At 50.4% G+C, this 23,083-nt stretch overlaps 1 protein-coding gene across 3 annotated transcripts in view; it reads right to left on the bottom strand.

Moving 5' to 3' along the window:
- Nucleotides 1-7,678: 7,678 nt before the first annotated feature.
- WSCD2 (WSC domain containing 2) overlaps nt 7,679-23,083 on the bottom strand; it is an 84,343-nt gene continuing 68,938 nt past the window's right edge. For all 3 annotated transcript variants that reach the window (XM_031442932.2, XM_031442931.2, XM_064481123.1), the window contains 4 exons: nt 21,015-21,189; nt 17,023-17,187; nt 14,777-14,977; nt 7,679-8,432 (listed from right to left, as the gene is read on the bottom strand). In XM_031442932.2, the coding sequence (XP_031298792.1) occupies nt 8,080-8,432; nt 14,777-14,977; nt 17,023-17,187; nt 21,015-21,189 (894 nt within the window). In that variant the 3' untranslated portion in view covers nt 7,679-8,079. The remainder of the gene's footprint in view (nt 8,433-14,776; nt 14,978-17,022; nt 17,188-21,014; nt 21,190-23,083) is intronic.

Below are 23,083 nucleotides of genomic sequence, written 5' to 3'. Positions count from 1 at the left end.
AAAAACATTAGATCCACACAAAGACCCACATGTGAACATTTGTAGCAGCCTTATTGATAATAACCAAAAACTGGAAAGAAGTTGAATTAAATTACTATCAATTGGTGAATGAATGGGTTAAAAAAAAAAAGATGTCCATACAACGGAGTACTACTCAGCAGTGAAAAGGAACGAGCGATTGACACAGGCAACAAAGAGGATAAATCTCGAAAGCGTCATGTAAGCTGACAGAAGAAAGACTCACTGTATGGATTCCATTTACATGACATTCTGGAAAATTATGATGATAGAAAGCAGACTAGTGGTTGCCAGGGGCTACGGGGAGTGGAGGGAAGGAATGGAATGCACAGGGCATCAAAGAATTTGGGGGGGAACCAGTAATGTTCCCTAGCCTGATGGTGATGGTGGTGACATGATTGTATATGGTGACTATTAAAATTCATCAAATTGTATAGCTGAAGTTGGCAAATTTTGTTATATGCAAAAAATACTTCAGTAGGCTGATAGGAAAACAAAACCCTGAGCACATGGTGGAGGAAGTGCTAGTATTAACAACAACAATAAAATCTGTTTAGTGGGTCAGGCACTCCCCATACATCTGTCTCATTTTCAGAAAACTGGTGCTCAAAGACACGAACCAACCTTTCTAAGGCCACACAGCTGGGAAATGGCAGAGCTGGGACTTGAACCCAGGAAGGCGAAGGTGCCTCATCCAGGCTCTGAGATCAGTAGGCTGGTCATCCTGTGGCTTGGGAATCGGGTCATTTGCTGGGGAAAGATGCAATCCTAACACCCAAAGTGCCCCTGGTTTCTCCTTGGGGATTAGCTGACAATTACCGAATCCATGCATTTAATGAGGTGGAAAGTGTCCTTTGATAATAATAATTAGCACTTAAACACTGCTCTTTAACATTCACTTGCTTTGAAGGTGTGTTTATTAATTAAACACTTTCCACAGCCCTGGGAGGCAAGAGAAGGGTGGGTGGCTGGCTTCCCAGGGCAGCCAACCCAGAAGAGGAAGGGGGTGTGGCTTTTCCCAGGTCAGGCTCCTCCAGCCTCCCGTGACCTTGTCTGTTTAGCTCATCAACACCCAGAGAAAAGGCACATGGTGGGTGACTGTTCTCCAAATCATAGTTTTGACAACAGGGAAGGTAGGCATGAAATATGGTTTGGGGCAAGGCTCTTTTCCCCTCCAGGCCTTGCTCCCTGGTGGATTGGCTTGTGTGATTCTAAATCGTGCATATGCCCCTCATGGTCCCAACCCCAGCGATGGCTGGATCCCTAGGGCATCACCCTGGTTTTAACGGGAGGGGGACTGAGACCTGGAGGGGTCGGGACACGTGATTAGGGGGTGTGGAATGAATGGACGTGAGACGAAGGAGGAATTGCTGGAAAAGTCACTCTGTGGTTGAACCCTCGCGGGACAGCCTGGATCTGGGGCAGGTGTCTGCACTCATTCACAGAGGTAGGTCCTCCCCCTCCCCAAGGTGTGGAAACCCAGAGTATCTCCAGATATTGCTAACTATCCCCAGGGCAAAATGCCCCCTGACTGACAGCCCCTGTATTAGAGACCAGGATTTCACATTTGGTTTTGATTGGAGAGAGGGTTCCGCTGCCCTGATTTGGAAACCAGTGGATTAGGTGATTTTTAATTTCTTACTTTAGGTCCCAAGGAGCCTAAATGCTCCTTGAAACTCTACACAAAATTCTCTGTGCCTGGGTATATATGTTACATGCTCACATTTTTCTGGGGAGAGAGTCATGGTTTTCATGAGATTTTTAAACTGATTTGAGAATCCTCCTTCATCAGTCCCTTCCCAGTTTGATGATTGAGACCTGTGAGGTTTTAAGCCCCTCTTTCTCGTTTCTTCTGCCCTCCACTCAAATTTCCTTCCTCCATCATCATTATGAAAGGGTCTTGGGCCATTTTGTCTTCTCCAGCACAGTGTGTCCTGGGGAAGGAGCTGTAACCTTGCCACTATTGGCTGGGAGGAGTGGTAGTGAGAGAGAGGAGGAAAGATTTTCTAGAGAATCACTGAGCTGTGGAGTAAAAGTATCACTTGGGCGTTGCCATGGGAACCTATAAACCAACCTTGCCACTAAGAACCCAAAGTTGTCTGGAGCAGCAGCTCCCAGCCTGCTTCACAAGTGGTGGCCTTATGGTTCCCTCCTCTTCACCCCATGGGTCGTCAGCCCCAGAAAGGCCAATCCTTCGCACAACTTGTTTTCTTCTCTCCACCTCCTGCTGCAGTAATCTTCTCTGGGTTGCCTTGCCAGACCCACCCCTTCCTTCTTGGCTCTGGGCTTGTTTTCGCCCTAGGATGCAGCATCGTGGTTACGTATATGGACCCTGAAGCTAAACTGCCTGAATTCAAAGCCCAGTTCCATCAGTTCCCAGCCGTGTGACATTAGGCAAATTACTTAACCTCTCTGAACCTTGGTTTCCCTCACCGTAAAATGGGGAGACAAAGGATCCCTGTCTCCCAGAGTTCTGGTGACGATTCAACAACGTTACACATGGGAAGCACCTGGCACAATGCCCTGCATTTAATTAGTGCTCAATAAATATTAGCCCCTGTCAGCTCTGTGAGTAGCTTCTCATTCCTCTGTCTTCTTGGCCATTATCTGAGCGGGTGGATCCATTCACCCCAAAGTGTGTGATTGTTGTGAGGCTGGTGGATGGTATTAAATGTAATTGTTGTGGTCATTCTTTCATTGGGTCAACACTTGCTCATCAGCTAGTCTGGGTCAGGAAGTGTGTGGAAATCCAGAGGTAAATGGTTTCTGCCCTAACAGACCTCGAGCCCTGGTAAGAGGGAGTCACACGCACCAGATTACTGAAGAGATCACAGCGTTGGCCACTTCCGGAGCTGTGTTTGACAAGATTAGAGGAGGAGCCAAATTTGGTCTTTGTGGTCAGGGGAGGTGCCTGGAAGAGGAAGAGTCTGAGCTGAGTCTAAAGGAGGCTTTCCAGGTGGAGGGGACAGTACGAATAAGGCCATGGGAAACACCAGAAATAGCATGTGTGTGCCTGTGTGTGCTGGGCAGTGGTGTGCTGGTAAATGCTTAACATCTGGCTCTCTCTCGAGATAAAACAAAACAGAACAAACCCAACCGCTCGCCTGATTTGTAGCCGTTGCCAATTACCGTGGTGTAAATATCCTCACCATGGTCAGTTTCAAGCTACCGATGTGATGTCCCTGAATGTGAATTTGAGGAAAGATGTTCACAATGGGCTCTTGAGAGCCAGTATGATGGGCTTTGGGGGTTCAGGCAGAGAGTGGAAGGATGGAAAAACAATTCAGTATTGCTGGAGAGAAAATTCAGGGCACCGAAGGGAATAACTCAGGCCTGATTTGGCTGATGACTTGCGGGGTTTTTTTTCCCCTCTGAATATCCTTTAATACTCCTCGGTTCGCTTATTCAGAAAATCAACAAGGATTTCCGTTGCACCTGCTGTGTGCCAGGCACTGCACAGAGATACAGATCATAATACACGAAAAGACTTGTACGTATGGATGAGAAGGATGATCCTTTGAACACTTCTGTCCTCGCGGCACCTAGATTAGGGCTGGTAATTATCACAAGGCAAAAATAAATACAGCCTTGCCACCCGGCGAGCCCACCAGGTCCTTCTCATCCTCCATCTTTTGGGAAACCTGACTCAGAAGGTCTGGGATAAGGTGACCATGATTACGGGCTGGGCGCCTAACTCAGGTCTTGGAAGAGAATCTGGCCCCTAAATTGCCTCCCTGTCCCTCTCGTCCCCGACAGCAGGACACACACAAGTCTTGCCCCCACTAAGATCGACCCCCTCTCTCACTGCTGGCAGACAGTTCGTTTTCCTGTCATTGTTTAGTAAGTGACTCCAGAAGACACAGAAATCATTTTGTTGTGGCACATTCCATTCTATAATGACTGTTCATTTCAATTAGCTGTCAGAGGCCTGAAATAGAGCCGTATGGTCCTCTCGGGTAAATCACCACCTTTGTTTGAAAGTAGATTTAAGGCAGCCGGCGTGTGTGCGTGCGTGTGCGTGTGCGTGTGCGTGTGTGTGTGGAGGGGTGGGGTGGGAGGGTGTGGACGGAGGAGATAAATATTTCATCATTTCTTCCCTCCTTGACGATCTGCCAGTTTGCTCTCATTTCCATGTTTCTCCCCCTGCGTGCCGGCAGATTGCAGACTGTAAATTTGAGGGGAAATAGTAAACGTGCAAACATGATAAATAAACATGTTGCTTTCGCGGGGACAGATATTATCATTGCCCAGATTTACAGCTCTCCTCGCCTGCACGCTTTACTACATTTGGGGGAAAGCCAAGCGAGGTTTCCGTGTTGATCAACTTCCTGCCCTTCGACCCCATCACCCACTCTGAGTCATTTAAATACCAACCTAGACGGGGGACACAATTCGTCTCCCTGGGAGTGATTGCATCGTGATGGGCATCTTCTCTGGGGACAGTTATTTATATCATCCTGGAGGGCGCTTTTGTTTCCTCCCTCCCCTTTCTCATTTCTCTAAAATTGAACACATTTTTGTTTTCTCAGTAGGAAAAAAGTGCCAAATCCATGATTTAAATCTCTCTTCCTCTGTTTTTCCTCTCTCTCTCGGTCTCTTTCTCTGCCTCTCTCTCTGTCTCTACGCTCTTCTGTCTTGCATCTTCCAGACAGGATCTGGATCGTTTCCAGGTTCGAATCCAAGTGTCGCCTCCAACTTCCGAGCCATGCAATCAAATCACTGACCGTCTCAGAGCCTCCCACCACCCTCCAGGATGTGATTTTACTCCCGGGTTCCTGGTCGCCAGTTAGTAGGGAGCACTGAGTGAGATAGTTCTGTGTCTGCTTCCACGTCTCCTCCCCCAGTGTAGGTGGTGAACTCTTGGGGACAGGGAGCTATGTCAGTTTATCATTTTCTCCCTCCCTCCTCTGCTCCTCTGCCCCATGTTCTCCATCTCAAAGGACCCCTTCTGGAGATGCACAGACACAATCTTGATGCCTCTTCGCCTTCCTTCCCCCACATCCAGTCTGTTACCAAGCCTGTGGGTTCCTCCCCAGCTGTCTCCACTCTGTATGCCTGTCTCTGAGCCCGCAGCCTCTCTATGTCCCATATTTTTGAGTGTCACCAAAGTGCCAGGCATGGAGCTGGTCCCTGACCACTGTCCCCTGACCACTGTCCCCTCTCAAGAGGATCACTATAGCAGTGTCCTTACCGACTTCCCTGTCTCCAGGCTTTGCCAACCGCCCTCTCGGTACTTACTGTAACAGCTAAGGGACGGGGCAGTGGAGCGCGTGCCTGAGGATTCTGTTGCTAAGGAAACCACTTCCTTGGTTACCGGATTGGGTAGCATTTGTCTCACTGTGTCTGGATCCCACTGAGTCGCCCCCACTCTCCAGGAAGATGAGGAGGGGGGAGAGGACAACGGGGGTGGAGAGGAAGGGAGGGAGGGAGCAAGAGACAGGCAGAGAGACAAGAGATTAAGAGGCAGAGATAGAGAGATGCCTGCACAAAGAGAAGCAGAAATCAAGAGACAATGATGAAATGAGAGAGAGAGAGATTCAGGGATGGTGGAGAGAGAGAGAGAGGAGAAAGACAACAAAGCAAAGAGGTTTAATGAGCAGCTGGAGGAAATAAAAGAGACCACAAAGAGGGAAATTGAGAGCAGGAGGCAGTATAAAGAAAAAACAGTGAGAAGGGGTTGGGCAGAATGGAGAGAAAAACAAACCAATGAAAGAGAGGAGGAAGAAGGGAAGAAGATCTCTTGGAGGCGATGGGTCCCTGCAGGACCTTGCCCCTGACAACCCCTTTGCCTCCCATCCTTCTGTCCCCTGGTATCCTCACCAGCTCCCCTTCTGCACATCACGTGCATAGCACCACCCATCCAGAGTCTCCCTCATACACACACACATGCACACACACGCACACGTAATTACCAAGGTCAAAGGCATATGTCGAAGACATCCATCCTTCCGTAATAGTCAGGCACCTTCTCATGCGGGGGTTTGCACACACCGGCCACTTCCTCCTCTGCACGCACAATTCCACACACAGGAACCCACACAGACACGTTGGACATGGGGCGGTCATCACGCCAACTTGGGGGGTGCAGTCTCACGACAGAGGAGCAGCTGAACACAAAGGCAGACGATTTTACGCACCAAGACACAAAATTCTTCATAGGCATTTGGAGTCACACTGACCCAAAGCAATTATGCACCCAGAACATTCTCTCTTGCATACAAACACACGCACACCAGAAAAATAGCTCATTTGTGACCCCGCCTTACACAACATTCTACAACGGGGTGGAATTAGCCACAAAACCTGCTTTTCAACAAAACTTGCTTTTAATGATGGTGTTGACCTGAGGAATCTTCAGACAAAGGCTGGTGGCCTGAGGTGAACACCAGCAAAGAACTGGCCCAGGTCTTGGACCAAGAGTCTCCCAGAGAGAGCTGACCCCTAAGAGGGAGGGGAGGCCAAGCCCTCTACTGTTTTGTGAAAGACTAGAAATTTGCCTGGGGGAAAGGAACACAGTACAAAATACATTCAGAGCCCCCTGGCTGGGCCCTGGGGTGGCCCAGATCCTACAGATGAGGGAACCTGGGTCCAACCCCTAGGCCCTTCTCCTTGCATGACCAGGTTCCGAGGGGGTGGAATGTATTAGTCATATTCCTCTTAAAAAAATATATTTCTTTACACTTGCCTTCTCCATAGTCTCTTGGCTATTTGGGAACGAGCATTCACCTGCACCCCAAAGCCTCAGGGGGTGGCTGCTTGGGGTGGGGGCTGCTCCAGACAGAATAGCAGAGAGCTGTGACCTATGGCTTTTGCATCTACAAGGTGGGGGACGGAGCAGGTGTGCAGGTGTGAGCCTGATGTGAAAACACTGGTACCCAAGGTTGTGGGGGGAGACGTGGGATCCTGGATCAATGCTTCCGAAGATAAATGATCTCTGACTCAGGTCCTTGGGAATCCTTTGGTTTGATGTCTCAGCCTCAAAAAAGCAGCGTTTGTATGGACATGAGGAACCATCGCATTCACCCCATTCCTTAAAGGACCCCCAAGGGAAGCCGGCCCCATTGGACTACCATCAAAGGGAAGTCGATGGCCTGGGAAGGTAGGGGTGTCTTTTGGTCATGGTTCCACCTGATTTGGAGCACTCTTGCTCTCTCTGCTGGATAGCAAAGGACCCATGGGTAGGGGTCAGAAGGGCAGTGTCAGATCAATGTGTTGGACCCCACGATGGAGAGGTGTGTTACCGGGGCTCTCAGGTTCTGCACGTGCCAGGTGGTCATCCCAGTGAGATCCGTGCTGATGCTTGAGGAGCCCTGGGAGTGGGTCACCTCCCAGACATGGTGGGGGTGGATAAGGGCAGAGTGCCAGCTCCAGACAGGACTGGACAGGCAATCAGATTGCTTCTCAGGAGCGGTGTGACCTAGGGGTGGCCTTGGGAATGCCAGTGACCCCGCGTGGTGGTGCCAGTTATCCTACACTGAGCACCATTGCCTCCCCACGCTCCCCCAGAATGTCAGAAGCCTAAGGCCACAGAGACACATCCGGCAGTCCTTCTTTAGGCAGAAGTGGCCTGGATGAACCTTGGTGCCAGTGCTTCCTGGGTCGGGAGGAGGAGGGGAAGCTATAAACACTCAGTCCAGGAGGGAAGAGAGTCTGGGGCCACTTTTTCTACATCATTCCTGTCAGCTCCTGGGCCAGGGTCCTCAACACCTGCGATGGGACACCCATGTCTCCAGGACAGCCATGAGCCTGCCTTCCCACAAGTGGAGCCAGAGTGGTTGGGGGCAGGGACACGGGAGACAGAGAAGGGTCCAAGTGGCTGGGGACTAGTTGCCTGCTCCATCTCCAAGGGGGGGGGGGGGGCGAATATGAGTAGGTGGGAAGTGCCTGTACAATCTCTTCCCTTGAACCTCCTTTGTCACGCAGGAAACTCATTGAGGGCCAACAGCAGCCAAGGGGGTTGTCCCCAAACCAGAGAGGACTGATGGGTGGGGGTCCCCAGGGGTCCGGGGTCCCCAGGGCCTGCTTGGCCTGGGCTCCCAGCCACCCCCCACCTCTGACCCATCATCTAGGGTAGTAGGCATCCGGAACGCCCGTGAGGTTCCTCCCTCTGAGGGCCGCGTCCACCATCTTGATGTAGGCAGAGATGGTCTTCTGCATGTCCGCTGTGTAGGGGTCGTACTCCAGTTTCCGGAGCCCCGAGCGCTTGAAGTTGCCGTCCTTCTGGCTCTCCACGCACAGCAGCCGGTCCTCCCTGACGGCCACGCCCAGCAGGCTGACCATCCGGCCCAGCTGGACGAAGAGGTCCTGCTTCAGGTCCTCGAAGTGCACCACCAGCACCTTCTTGCCGAACTTGAGCCAGTCCAGCGTGTGAGTGGCCCACCACGGGGCGTAATTCCTCACAAACTCAGGCCACTCTGCGGGGAGAGGAGGCAGGGCGGGATCAGAGGGAGGAAGCAGGTCAGAGGGCGCTGGCAGGGGTGGTCGTTGTCCCTCACAGCGATAGCCACCCCGTTAACTCCTCGGACAGCCAAACTCACCTGCTCCCTCCCACCTCAGGGCTGCTGCTCCCGCCTGGCATGCTCTTAGCTCTTCCCTCTCTTTGGGGACAACAATAACATTTGTCTGGTGCTTATTACATGCCAGGCACAGACTTATATATAAATCTTTATTTCTCTTATTTTTATATTTTAATATATATTGATCTTAATATGCAATGTGATATATTAATATAGCTATTAATTCACTTATTCCTCACAACAGCCCTGTGAGGCAGGCATCATCATCTTCTTCATTTACCAGAAGAGGGAACTGAGGCACAGAGAGGTTAAGTAACTTGCTCAAGGTCACACAGCTAATAACTGGCAAAGCCGGATTTAAAACCAAAGAGTCTGGCTTCAAAGTCTGGGCTTTTAACTACCCAGTCAGCCTGTGTAGGAATAGTTATTTTGTGTAGTAATAGTATCTTCTCCAGGATAATAATAGGGCCTTTGTACAGAGAAGTGGAAAAAGTAGATACAGTTTTTAGTGTGGTGCTCTGTAGCCAGTAGGTGCTCAGTAAATGTTGGCTATTGTTATTATTGTGATTATTCTGTTCTCAGGTGAGATATTGTCTTCCCTGACTCCCAAGCTCAGACAGGTGCCTCCTCTGGGCTTCATAGCCCCTCTGCACCCCTAACACATGTTGTCTGTCCCCCCAAGAGAGTGTGGGCTGAGGGCATAGTTTAAGCTGGGTTATTTACGTTGTCAACGTTACGTCTTTCTAGTCTAGCTTTCTCTCTCTGCGTTTTATTGAGGTATCACATACTGTTTCTTTTTGCTCTTTGTTATCTTGCCATGGGAAAGTGACAGGATTGTCACTGAGACTGGGAGAATGTGTTTGGGATCTCTTGACTTGAAAGACAGGCTACCACAGAATGTGGGAAATTCACCAAGGAGCCCTGGAGAAGACCTCAAAGTGACAGCCAGCCTGGCTAGGGAGCTGTTGAAATCTGATAAAGGAGAAGCAGAGGGAGGTCCTGGGGGATGTTAGGAACAGAGAAAGGGATTTGCAGCCTCCATTCTGAGCCCCAGCCGGAGAATCACAGGGCCGGCACCCTGAAACCCTGAAGCCAAACCACTGCTTCTCACAGGGGCAGCACCACCCCGCATCCTCTGGAGGGGTTTATTTACTGAACGAGGGTCAGTGAGTCTCCCAGGCTGGGTTGAGAAGCCCAGATGGTTCTTAATAACTGAATCTTCATCCATCACTGGGTGATGGATACCCATTATCTCATTGAATCCTAAGGACTACCCTGAAAGGAAAAGACTACTATTCATTTGTCACTAGTGAGGAAACTGAGGCTCAGAGAGATGAAGTGACTTGCCCAAGGTCACACAGCTGGAAAGCATCATCTAGACCAGGCCCGCCTGATTCCAGGCTCTGATCTTTCCCAGGCACCAGCAGCCTCACCCCTACTATCTCCCACTGCCTTACGCCCAGCAGGGGCTCAATAAATGGTTGTTGAACTAAATTGAAATTCCCAACTGCCAAGTTGCGTTGTGACAAAGGGCTCCTCTCTCTTCGCAGAGCACATCAGAATCCATGGCGAGGCTCCTGCTCCCCCAGTGCCCCCCGGAACACCATGGCTGCTTGGGAGATATTTATGCCGATGACAAAGATATTTTTTACCCTTAAAATATATTATTTACAATGTATCTAGCTAATTGGGCCCGTACTGTTATAATGGGTTAAGACCAGATGTGTCTGAGTGATTAGAAAAAATCTAGCACGTGTACAGCCAGTTTCACTTTTTAAAAAATGTTTCCTTAGAATTTCCCCACTCCTGAGTCACCTCACAGCATCCCTGGTGATTCAGGACAACACGGCAGAGGTTCAGGTGGCACTCGGTCACCCAGGAACACATAGATCTGGATTGACAGTCTTGGCCACTTCTGACCATCTCATGAGGTTCCTGGAGGGTGGTCTTCAAGCAAAAGGAAAGGTCTGTCTGCATGATGGTCTGGGTCCCCCAGATGGTGTCCCTGGCCTTGGATGCAGGTGGGATGGAAACGACATGGCACCTTTGTTGATTGCAGACCTCCCCGGGATGGGAATGTTCCGAGCACCTGCTGTGTGTCAGGGCTGTGCCGGGCACTCGGCATGCATTATCTCAGAGAGTAGGAATGACTGGCCCCATTTTACACACAGGAACAAAGGAGGCTCAGAGACGTGAAGCCACTTGCCCAGGGCCACACAGTGGGCTCCCAGGGTGGGATTCGCACCTATGTCTATCCCAGACTGAGCCTGGCTCCCACCCTCCCGGCAAACCCTTTAAGAGCACTTGATTTGATCAGCTCCAACACGTCTCGATCCAGATCCTGGTCCAGCATCACTCACTTCACTTTCAGATGTTGTCTAAGACATAGGGTCTGTTCACAGATGACTTTGGAGTCACACTGCCAGGGTTCAAAACCCAGCTCTTCTCCATAGGAGCTGTGTGACCTTGGGGAAGTCAGGTGATCTCCCTGAGTCTCAGTTTACCCATCTGCACCATGGCAACCGTGCTAAGACCTCAGGCTATGCAGATACAATAGAGTAAGAACTACAGACCCTGGCACCAGGCCTGGGACACGTGAAGTGCTCAATAAATGTTGGCTGCTGTCAGGATTCTGCTTGGTGTTGGTCCCCAACATCTGAGACACCCCACGTGCCCCATCATTTTGCAGCAGCAGGTATCTGCCGCCTCCCCAACCCCCTCCGATAGCAAAGATGCCTCCTTAGAAGCTTCCAAATGACTTCATTGGAAAGAACAAAAATGAAAACCAAAAATGCTCAATTAGCCCAGGATTCCCAGTAATTAATGGCTGCCTTCAAATTGGGTAATAAAGGTACACTAAGCCATGGACCACTGGTAATGAGGGCTGGTTCCACCGGAACTGTCACACACATGGATCTGGCAGGACATGGGCTGGCCATTCTCTGCTTCATCTTCTTGGCAACGGGAGGAACGGGGACCTGATTAATAGCTTAACTGTATTTAATTCCCCAAGGAATCATTAAACACAGTCTCCGTTTCATTAAACAGATCCAGGACAATTCACCTTGTGTAATCATATCACATAAAACTTTGCTTTGGATCCAATCCAGGGAGATCGTAAAACTAACGTTATGGAACCAAAAGCCAGGGGTGGGGTGGGTGGGGGGGGTGAGGGGGGTTGCAGGAGGAGCCTTGAGCCAGCTGTAACTGGGAGGGGGACCCAGGCAGGGTGGGGTGGGCACGCTCAGCTGGGGAATGACCTCTGCTCTTAGGTGGGGGTGACCCTCACAATCTAGGCCGAGGGCATCGTAAAGCCGAGATTCTCAAGCCTTAAAGGGCACGCACAGCTTCTTGAGAATGTTGGGTTACAATGCAGATTCTGATCCAGGAAGCCTGGCCTGGGGCCCTGAGAACCTGCGTTTCTAATTAATTCCCAGGTAATACTCATGCAGCTGGAGCAGGGCCCCTAAAGCAAAGGTCTCAAACTCAAGTGCACTTAGGGTCCAGACGTCAAGGCAAATGAGAGGAACGGGTTGGGAGGGCACCTCCGGGGATTGGGTTCTCTGGGGGAGGCTCTCAGGCAGAGCACGTGAAGACTTGGCTCAGGCCTGGGAAGGGGCCCCAGGAGAAGGCTCCTCCTCCCACCCCAGCCTAATGAGGAGACCCCAGACCCCCAGTACGAGATGGGTGTCCTGAAACCTCTCCCATCCCCTGCCGCCTCCTGACCCCTCCCATCATCCTAGCTGTCTTGAATAAGGAAGAAGAGGCAAGATGACTCCTGGGAATTAGGAACTTGTCTGCACCTGAAACAAGGGGTGATGCCAGGAGAGGGGAACCTCTGAAGGCACCGGAAGATCAGCAACATCCCAAGGTAAGAAAGAGCCTGGTGGCTCATGCCCGGGTTGGAATCTCAGCTCAGCCAACCCCTGGGGCCTTGGCCACGTGACTTGCTCCCTTCCTGCGATGGTTTTCTCACCTGTGAAACGACATGCTACCAGTGATTACGGCAGCCTTTCTCACTTCCTTGGGTAATTAGAAGATTTAAATGAGACGATGAATGCTAAGTGCCTGGTCCCATATGTGCTTCCCAAGTGAGTTCCCTCCCTTTTTACTTGGGGCAGTAGGATGCCTGGAGGTGGAGCCGGGGTTCTAGTCCTGCCATTATGTGCCCGAGTGACCCTGGCAGATCCCTGCCTCTCTTTGGGCCTCAGTTTCCCCATTAATAAACAGAGAATGAATCAGTGGTTCTCAGTCCTGCCTGCATACTGCTTAAAAACGTTCTGATGCCCAGACTTCACCCCAGTAATGGTCCGGGGTGCAGCCCAGGCACTGGGATTTTCCCATATTCCTGCCAGGGCTGAGGACCACTGGGTTCCATGATGTCCCAGGTCCTTTCTGGCTTGACAAGCAGAGCTTCTGCTCCCAGAACAGGATCCTGCCATTTGCACCTGCAGATTTCGCAGCCTGGCCCTCAATAGCATTCATTAAAAAACAAATTTTTTTTTATCGATGTATAGTTGATTTACAATGTTAGTTTCAGGTACAGCAAAGTGATTCAGCTATACCATAGTTTGTTTTCTATGTCCATGAGTCTGTTTTTGATTTGTAAATAGCATTTGGATCATTTTATTTTAGACTCCACATATAAGTGATATCGTATGATATTTGTCTTTCTCTGTTTGACTTACTTCACTTAATATGATCATCTCTGGGTCCATCCATGTTGCTGCAAATGGCATTATTTCATTCTTTTTTATGGCTGAGTAGTAGTCCATTGTATAGATATACCATAATTTCTTTACTGATTCATCTGTTGATGGACATTTAGGTTGTTTCTATGTCTTGGCTATTGTAAATAGTGCTGCTATGAATATTGGGGTGCATGTATCTTTCCAATGATGGCTTTGATTTTTTATTGTTCTACAAATAAATAATTCAGAGGCCTCTTTATCCCCAAGAACAAAGGAACAAATGTCACTACCTGTCCAAGCTGCCACTCCCTTACTGAGAGAAGGGGCAACACAGCGTGAGGGACTGACAGGGCCCTTGAGCAAACTGGGAACCCAGGGCACAGCTGGTCAGGCAGGCTCAAGGGTTTTAATCAGTGACACTGGTGTTGACGGTGCGGTTGGTGGATGGCTGAATTAACGTCATCCTGCTGAGCTCTGGTTCTCTCTGGAGAGGGGCTGGAGAAGCTGGGAGTCAAGGGGAGGGTTTGGAGGAGTGGGAAACACCCCTGGGGCTTGAGGCTGTAGCCACCTGACTGCAGCAGATTGGATGAGGTAGAGAGAGCTCACGTTTACAGAGCACCTACTGGGTGTCAGCGGCTCTGAGCTGGGAGATTTGTAGGCACTGGCGTTTTGTCTAATTCATTGTCCTAACTCAGTGGTTAAGGGCGTGGGCTCAGGAGCAAGACCCCCTGGGTTCGAACCCCTGCCCCCCCCACTTCCTGGAAAAGTGCCTTCACCTCCCTGAACTTCTTGCCCCATCCATAAAAGAGGGTTAATTGTGGAGGTTTAAAAACACTCAGGGATGTGACTCTCATTACGGTAATGGAGATATGGGTGCTAACTGATGTGGGACTTTGAGGGGGTTAAAGGTACTCAAGATGGCAGAGGTTGGGTCTGACGTCAAAGCTCTCCCGGCTACCGTGGGCCGCTGCTCTCTGCACCGAGACCTTCTTCCAAATGTCATCTACTAAGCACCAGAGATGAACATCAAACTCGGATCATCTTAATGAAGTTCAGTGCTTGAAATGATGCTCTATACCTGAGCCCTTAGGAGCTCATAGGTAACCTCATGGCTGCTCAGCCACTGACCTTGGGCTGGACTCGGGTCTCCTGATTCCCAGGAAAAGGATCTTGAACCTGATCTCCCATGTCAATTACAGAAGGAGGGTTTTCATGACAAACCCTGTTTACTGAGTGTTTTTAAAGGGTTAAATTCTTAAGTTCTTAGATTTTATTCCCGCCACTTTATAGACAGGCCAGTTTAAGTTCAGGGAGGTGAAGGAGGTTTTCCAGGAAGTGGTGGAGCTGGGATGTGAACCCAGGGAGCCTTGCTCCAGAGCCCGCGCCCTTAACCACCGTGCCGTGACAACAGCCTGGCTCACACCGGGTGATGCTGGTGGGCGCGGCGGCGTGTGCGACGCACACCTCCTCAGCCATAAGCAGGACCTGGGTTCCCAGCAGGAGACACACGGGCCCCTCGCACTGCCCCCTGCACCAGCTCCCGGGCTGTACCTTCGCCCTTCCAGTGGGCATGACTGGCAAAGCCGATGTGTCCGCCGTACTTGCGGTTGAACTCCGCCATGAGGGCCTTGTAGGGGTTCCGGATGAGCAGGATGGCCGCATCGAAGGCCTCGATCTCCTTCTGGCCACTCTCGTGTGTCTTGATGCAGATGGTCCTCCCGCTGCGCCAGTGGTCTCGCTCACCTTTAAACCCTTCCCACAACCAGGGTGGGCAGGGAACGTGGCAGTGAGCCGGGGAAGACAAGAGCTCCACTGACCCCCCTCCCGGGCCACCTCGGGAATCCTCATACGTTGGTTCGTTCACTCATTCACTCACATATTTACTAAGCACCTCCTATGTGCCAGGCACTGTGCTGGGAGCTGGGTATAAAATGGTTTGCAGAAACATCCATGGGTCTGTTTTTGAGAGTCAGGTTTTTCAAAGAGTGATGCAAATGAATATAAAAATCACTGCCGTGGTTAATGCTGTGGAAGGGGAGTATCCAGGCTGAGGTGCCATGAAGAGGGCCTGACAGTGATGCACTGGAGGGTTCCTTTTTGGGGGATCCTGCAGCCCCACCCCATTAATGTTGGGCCACCTGACTTGCTATGGCCAGTGGATCGAGGGCAGAAATGGGTCTCTGCCAAAGTCCCAAGGGGCACCCCAAGTTGCTGTTCACTCTTGTGTGTCTCTGCCACCCCTGTGAGAAGGACATGCCCCGGAAGGCTGCTGGTCCCCGATGACGAGAGACACATGGAACAGATGTGGGTCCAACCTGCAGTCTGGAGCTGATCGGTCCTTTCAATAATCCTATGAGGGTTTTATTTTATAGATGAGGAAACTGAGTCCCAGAGAGATCAAGTAACTTGCCCAAGTTACTGAGCAGGGACTGAGGTGTTTTTGAACTGCAAAGAGCTCATTATACCTGGAGTCTGAGGTATGAAAGGGGCAGCAGACGTGCCCCCCAGTGGGGGCAAATCGGGGCACAGCAGTTCCCCCTCCCTCTGGCACCATGCTCCCCTTCCCTCCCTCCATGCTCAGGACCCACCAGGGTTTAGAGATTTCATTAAGTGAAGTGTCTCAGCTGCAGAGGGGATGGAGGGAGGGGCTTGGGGGTTCGGCGGATTGATGGATACTATTGAGGGGCGTGGGTCCTCTCTGCCTGCGCCCCACTGCCAGCCCCAAACTCTCAGGGAGAGCTCATTGTTCCCGGCAAGGGCTCAGGCCAAAGGATGTATTTTTAAGGCTATAATGAAAGAGAAGCTGCACTCAAAGCTTTAGCTGCCTGAGACCTGCCCACAGACCCCCGCCTTTCTCAGTGGGACTTACGGAAGCATGCACACAGCACGAGCCAGAGGAATTGCCAGGGAGGGGCTCTGTTTGTTTTCTTTCTTTCTCTCTCTTTCTTTTCTTTCCTTTCTTCCTTTTCTTTTCTTTTCTTTCCTTTCTTCCTTTTCTTTCTTTCCTCTTTCCTTCCTCTTTCCTCCTTCTTCCTCCCTTTCCTCCTCCCTTCCTCCCTTCCTCCCTCCCTTCCTCTCTTTCTTTCTTTCTTTCTCTCTCTTTCTTTTCTTTCCTTTCTTCCTTTTCTTTTCTTTCCTTTCTTCCTTTTCTTTCTTTCCTTTCTTCCTTTTCTTTCTTTCCTCCTTCCTTCCTCTTTCCTCCTTCCTCCCTTTCCTCCTCCCTTCCTCCCTCCCTCCCTCCCTCCCTCCCTTTCTTTCTTTCTTTCTTTCTTTCTTTCTTTCTTTCTTTCTTTCTTTCTTTCCTTCCTCCCTTCCTCCCTTCCTTCCTTCTAGTAGACCCCTCACCCCATTAAGTATCAACTCTTGAGATTCCCCAATACTCGAGTACGAAAAAACAAAGACCAATTTTTTGAATGTTGTGGGTCTGGAAGTGAGACTGCTGGGTTCCTGGTCTAGGGCCAGGGGTCTCACGCTGACTTTGCATTGGAATCACCTGGGGAGCTTTTAGAAAATACCCATGGCCTGACCCACTCCCAAGATTCTCATGGAAATGGTTTCAAGTGCACCCGGCACATAGTAGGTGCTTGATAAATGCTTATTATTGGACAGGTCCTGGTGAGGTACCCAGGACATGATACTCAGGAAATGTTTGTGGGATGTAAGTCAAGGAAAGGTACTAAGCACATAGTAGGTCTCAATAGACATGCCTAGACATGAGCTAGGCGGCACATAGCAGGTGCTCAGGAAGGGGGATTCCCATGCCCTCCCAGGGGGGTCCTCTTGGAGCTCCTCCTTACCTTTGTTGTAGAGAGAACCATCGAAGTAGTAGCTGCCAGTGTAGAAGCCGGTGGCCAGCTCGATGAGGTGGCGCGCCCACGTGTTCCCGGCGCCCGGGAAGCTGGCCAGAGCGATGAGCTGCTTGGACTTGGCTGGGAGGAACCTTCTGTCCATGCAGCGGTTGTCTGCAAAGGGCAGGGGACAGACAGGGTCAGTGGCAGGGGCAGATGGAGACTGTCCAGAAGGGACCGGCGTGTGAGTCCCATCCCGGGCGGGTGACCCAGTGCTTCCTGGGCCTCAGTTTCCTTACCTGCAAGTGGGAAAAGGGTTGTATGTGATAAGACATGAACAGGGATGAGTACATGGTAGGGATTCAATAAAACTCAGCCGGGAGGATGCGTCTCCTCTCCACAAACGGGATCCAGTCCAAGGTTCTTAGCTTGACCCTCTAGCCCAGCATGACCTGGCTCTTGCATCCTCCCAGGCTCGTGCCACCCACCCACTCCCCTCTCCAAACCCCCCACCTGCCGGCCACCTGGTCCTTTCACTGCCTCATCCGTGCTCTGCCCTTCCCTGATCTGGCAGCTTCAGGTGTGCTGGTCCTTCCACCTTCACTGCCTCCTACCTGGCTTTGTCAGGGAGACTGTTTCCTATCCGGCTCTCAGCTGAACTGGACCTTCCTCCCTCCCTCCCTCCCTTCCTTCTTTCCTTCCTTCCTCTCTCCCTCCCTCCTTGTTTACTCCGCAGCATCTGATCCCACCCCTCATTCGGCCCTTATAATTCCTTCCAAGATTGTACCTGGTCTTTCCCATTCTGCATTAGCTGCCATTCTTGAAGTCTCACCATGAGCTGCACTGCTTTCTCAAGCAGCCCTTCAAGGGAAAAGTTTGAAGTCTTACATTTAAACTCCAAATCTGCCACCTACTTGCTGGGTAGCCTCAGAAAAATGATGGATCTGAATCAACCTCAGTTTCCTCACCTGTAAAATGGGGCTGCTGGCAGTGATGACGTCCTGGGGTTGTCACGAGGGTTATAGAGAGGATGCGTGTTGAGTGTTAACACGGGGCTCACATGCTGTGAGTTCTTAGTATTGATGCTTCTAGCCAAGAGATGCAGCTCTCTTCCCCTGCCACGCCACTTTTAATCTGTCTGGCCAGAGGAGAGCAGACTTGGGAAAAATAAACCAAAGAGCATCTTTGTTGAAGCCAAGCAAGTGTCTGGGGATAGTTTCCATGAGAACACATTGCAAAAAGGAGCCTAGATGCAAAACTTCCTAGAGTATCGTGATGTTTGATACTGTGACAGGGGTGTGGATTTGATAGGACCCAACTGCATCAAACAGCACACTTTAAATGTGTGCATTTCACTCTGTGAAAATACTACTTCAAAAAATCATTAGGAAATATTGAATTATAATTAGTGATATGCAGACTGACGTGGAAAGATGTTTGAAACTTACTTCGAAATGCATCCAAAGATAAAAATTGACAGATGGAGAAATGGAAAGATGTATGGTAAACAGAATAAAATGTTGACAAATGTAAAATCTATGGGAAAAGTATAGCGTGTTCACCGTGTAATTCTTTACATTTTTTTTTTTTTCCTGAAGGTTTGATATTTTTTCATACTAAAATGTTGGAAGGGAGAAAGAAACTGGCCTGTCAACTTTCCCTGAAAACAGAATTCTCCATTCAAATACTGCCTGGGAGGCCAACTCCGAGGTAAAGGTTGTTGTTTTGGGCACTAAAAAGGAAGTTTATTTGGTCCTTAACCTCCATAAATCAAAGCGGATGCTGAAGGCAGTATTGTACATAGGTTAGGAATCAGACAGACCCGGGGTTCCATCCTGGATTAGCATGGCCTCGCTGTGTGACACTGAACAAGGCTCTCCACCTCTCTGAGCCTCAGTTTCCTCACCTGTAAAGTGGAGCTAGTAAACCTTACAGGATTAAATGCATAATACGAGTGAGGTATTTGCGGTGTATGTTGAGGAGCTGAGATTAAGAGTGAAGGGTTGGGACCCAGATTCCCTAGATCTGAATCCCAGCTCTGCACTGTCTAGCTGTGTGACTCTGGCTGAGCTACCCAACCTCTCTGTGCCAAGTGGCCCCGTTTGTAAAATGGTAATAATAACCACCTATGCCATTGGACTGTTGTGAGGGTTAGATGAGATAATTCAGTCTGAAGAGCTTAGACAGTAGCTGGTACACAGCAAGTGCTCAGTAAACAGCAGCCATGGTGGCCCAGGCTCTCGGCAGCCTCATGAGCCACATGACTCTCCAACCTCCCCAGTGTAAGCGGCCTGCAAGCGGGACCCGGGAAATGGAAAAGCAATAATAGCCTGGGGCTGGGCACTGGGGATGAGCAGACCCATCAGTCAGGGGCTCGTTATCTGCTATCGAAAAGGCTCCGGCGTGTGTTCTGTCCACATCAAAGCCATGCTCATGGCCATGCGAGAATCAATCTGTGCATGACCCTGCCCCCAAGCTGGGGCAGCACAGTTCTGCACAGACTAACCAGCACTTCCCGAAAACTAACAAACACTCATCCTTCCTCGCTGGAGTGTAAATAAAGCCAACGGTCGCCCTTGCTAAACAGATTCCTGCTCGCTGGGCTCTTAGCAGGATTCAGCTGTCATGGCAGCAGCCGCAGTTGGCCACCACTGGTACCCCGTCATGTGAAACAGGGGACAAGCTATCAGTGGGGCTGCCACTTAGCTCTTACAAATCAGAGAAAGCTACCCTCCCCTTCCTCCAGGCAGATGCGCTGTCGTCCAGAGTGCATGCCACGTTTCCTATAGTTTGTGCCTGTGCAGTGCTCAACCTGCCCAACTGTACATGGTGGCCTGGTTCCTGGAAGACGAAGAGGCAGTCTAGCTCAATGGGGTTTTGTTGGATCTCCAGGCTTCAGAGGGTGTGGGGAGTGTTCCTTTCACCGTGAGAAAAGACTCTCGTAGATATGTGACTACGGCCAGTTCTCTGAGTCTTGGTTCTCCCATTTGTAAAATGCGGGTGACACTGCCTCAATCATAGGCTCACTGTGAGCTTGACATCATTAAATGAGATGGGGCTTGGCACAGGACTGGTGCTTAGAAGGTGGACAGTGTCTTCAGGTATTGGGATAATCCGTCAGGGTTTTCCTTTGGGCTGAGCACCCCAGCAAGTCACCTCTCCCAGTGCCACACCCTTCATGATGCCTCCATCGGGAGAAGAGATTTTTATCTAGAAATTTTATAAACAGCATGACCTCAGGCAAGTCCTTTATCTATTTTGAGACTCAGTTTCTCTACCTGTAAAGTAGGCATAATGATTGTTCCCACCTCATAGGAAAGCCAAGGGGAGGCAGTGAGAAAATGCACGTGAAGGACTAAACCCTGGGTCTGGCACAAAGAAAGTCCCTGAGAGACCCTGAATACCACCCTCACCACCGCCTTCATCACAATCTGGTAGCCCCAAGAGATAGAAGAGGATATAAGCGTTAACTGTGGGTTCCACTAGCAAAGGAAAAAGGCTGAAAGTGGAAAGGTGGAGAAAGAGAAGAAAAATTGATGGATACATTTATGGAATCCTAGAATTGGAAGGCCAACACTCTACAGCTTCATTTTACAGATGGGGAAACTGAGGCACGGAAAGGAGAAATGGCTCACCCAGGATCATGCAGTGTGTGCTGGAGACCCAAGTCCCCCACTGCCAGCTCAGATGTCTTCCCCCTCAATCTCACTGCTTCCATTATAGCAAGAGCCACCAAGGGGGTCCTCAGTAGGAGAGGTACAGGTGAAGGTCCTCAGAACCACCCTACTTGCCTGGGACCCGCCCTCTGTTTCGCATCCAGGATCTCTAAGCCTGGCTGAGTGCACCAGCCCTGCCTCTGCCCTCTGCCCTCTGCCCTGCACAGTTCTCTTGCCGACAGGCTGGATGGAATGGGCTCGCTGGAGCATCTCTGGGAGAGAGAGCCCATTGAGAGAGCTCCTGGGGGTCTGCTGGATTGGGTGGTAGGGGGGCTGCTGGCTTACCCTGGACCTGCGTCTGGTACACGATGAAGTAGCTGGGAGTCCCACAGCTCTCAAACTCCTCCGCGCTGCACTTCTGGGCACAGAGCTGTTCGTCCTCTCTCTCATGGAGGGGGAATCGCGTGGTGGGGAACCCACAGTGGCAGGCGGTGCCCGCAAGGGCCGCCAGTGGGTACTCCTGGGGATGAGATGGGAGGAGAAAGGGAAGAAAACCACCAAATCCCTGGATAGCCCAGCTTGGGATGCAGAACCGTATTTGCATTCTCCATCACTCTCCCCAGCTCCAGGGCCCCCAGACATCACTAGCAAACCCCACTTTTATGATTTTTTCCCTATCTGTATACCTCTTGTACTTTTATATTTTCCAGCTTTCTTGAAGTATAATTGACAAGTAAAAATTGCATCTATTTAAGGTGTACACCTTGAGATTTTGATCTATGTCCACATTGTGAAATGACCACCACAAGCGACTTAACACACCCATCACCTCATGTAATTACCAGGTTCCTTTTTGTTTGCCTGTACTATGATTTATTAACTTGTTTCTTTCATGTGTCAGTGAAGTTTCTGAAACTCAAATTTCAAAGGAAGCTTTACATCACTCCGGCAAGTAGTGCTGGAGAAGCAGCAGCATTTCTCCACATTTCTATGCTATAAACCCCAATACTATAGAAACAAAACAATGGGATGACATTCTTAACTAGGCACTCTGCCTGCCAAGACTCTGAGCCTGGAGGTCGACTCCTTTTTTTCCTGCAAAAGAGAGATTAGTTGAGGGGAGAGAGGTGTTAAAGACACTTTAGCACTGAGAAGCAACTTTGTCCTGGAGGACTTGAAAGAAAACTGAAAAAGAAATGTTGTTCTCACAGCCATGCATTATACCATAATAAATCCTCTGGGTCTGACAGTGATGTGAAGCCCCTGCCTTGGGAAAAGCTGTCTGAATCCATTCTTTTAAGCCAAAGAAGATGTTGGTACTTCGGGGTAGCCACAGTCTTTGCTGGGAGAGCTGCTTCTAATCGCTTTGTTCGTTCTATGGAAGAGCTAAGTGGGAGGAGGCAGACCTGAGATTTGCAGGGCAATGGACTGTCCTTTGTCCAATTTGCTTCTACTCAGGCTCCTGGACCTGAATTCTCCCTGGTAGCTGGGCCAGGGATAATCTGGTCACAAACCAAGGTCACACCTTTGGGGCTGGATCTGAGATTTACCGTGGTGGGTCTGGCTTCTTTCTAACGGATGTCAAATGTGAACTGCAGCACGGAGCGGAGCAGAGAGATGCTGCTATGCAGGTGGGTCGGCCTGGGCTGTGACTGATGGCATTTTGTAGCAGGTCACACACACTGAAGCCCCCTCTGATACCCTAAATCTCCACCACTTGGCACAAGGAGCTCTGTATGCCTGTCTACTTAATCCTCTCAATTTTCCTCCTGTGATCCCCAAGGCGATTAGAGGAAACTAGTAGAGGGAGTTTTGCAGTGGGTTCTTCCTGTAGCATCCCCACCCACACACGCATCTTTGCTTCCCTCAGTCCTGTGTACAGTTGGACCCTGTTTCACACTGGTTGATCTTGTCACCTCACTGTCTCCCACGTTTGTTCCCCCACCTCCAGCTGATCTGTAGGTTCCTCCAGGACCCCCAGGAAAGAGGAATGTCCATCTGGCGGGGACGCCATAGGAGAGGGGGATTCCAGCCCAAGAGAAAAAGCTGGACCAAAAAAGATGATCAAACCTCCTTTAATCTTGCGAACTCTGCCCCTGACCTTCCAGGATGCCTCCTGGGAACAGAGCAAGCACCCGGGAAGTGCTGGGTAACTTGAAGTTGCCTGGCTGCCCCTGAATGGCTTGTGGGGCCCTCTCTGTGTGGTCTCTGGGGTAGCTCAGAAATCGAGAGCATGGATTTGCTGTCGGCCCCAGTCCCGCTCCTTGCTTGTGCTGTGAGCTTGAGCAAGTGACTTCACCTGTCTGAGCCTTGGTTTTGTCGTCTGTGAAATGGGGATGAAAACTCCCATTGCCTAGCCTTGTTGTGAGAGGTAAACTGTGTGACCCGTGGGACAGAGGACTGCTTAGTAACAG

The sequence above is a fragment of the Camelus dromedarius genome, chromosome 31 (assembly GCF_036321535.1).
Source record: "Camelus dromedarius isolate mCamDro1 chromosome 31, mCamDro1.pat, whole genome shotgun sequence".
NCBI classification, from domain to species: Eukaryota; Metazoa; Chordata; class Mammalia; order Artiodactyla; family Camelidae; genus Camelus; species Camelus dromedarius.
This window is presented reverse-complemented; position numbering and strand designations above follow the sequence as displayed.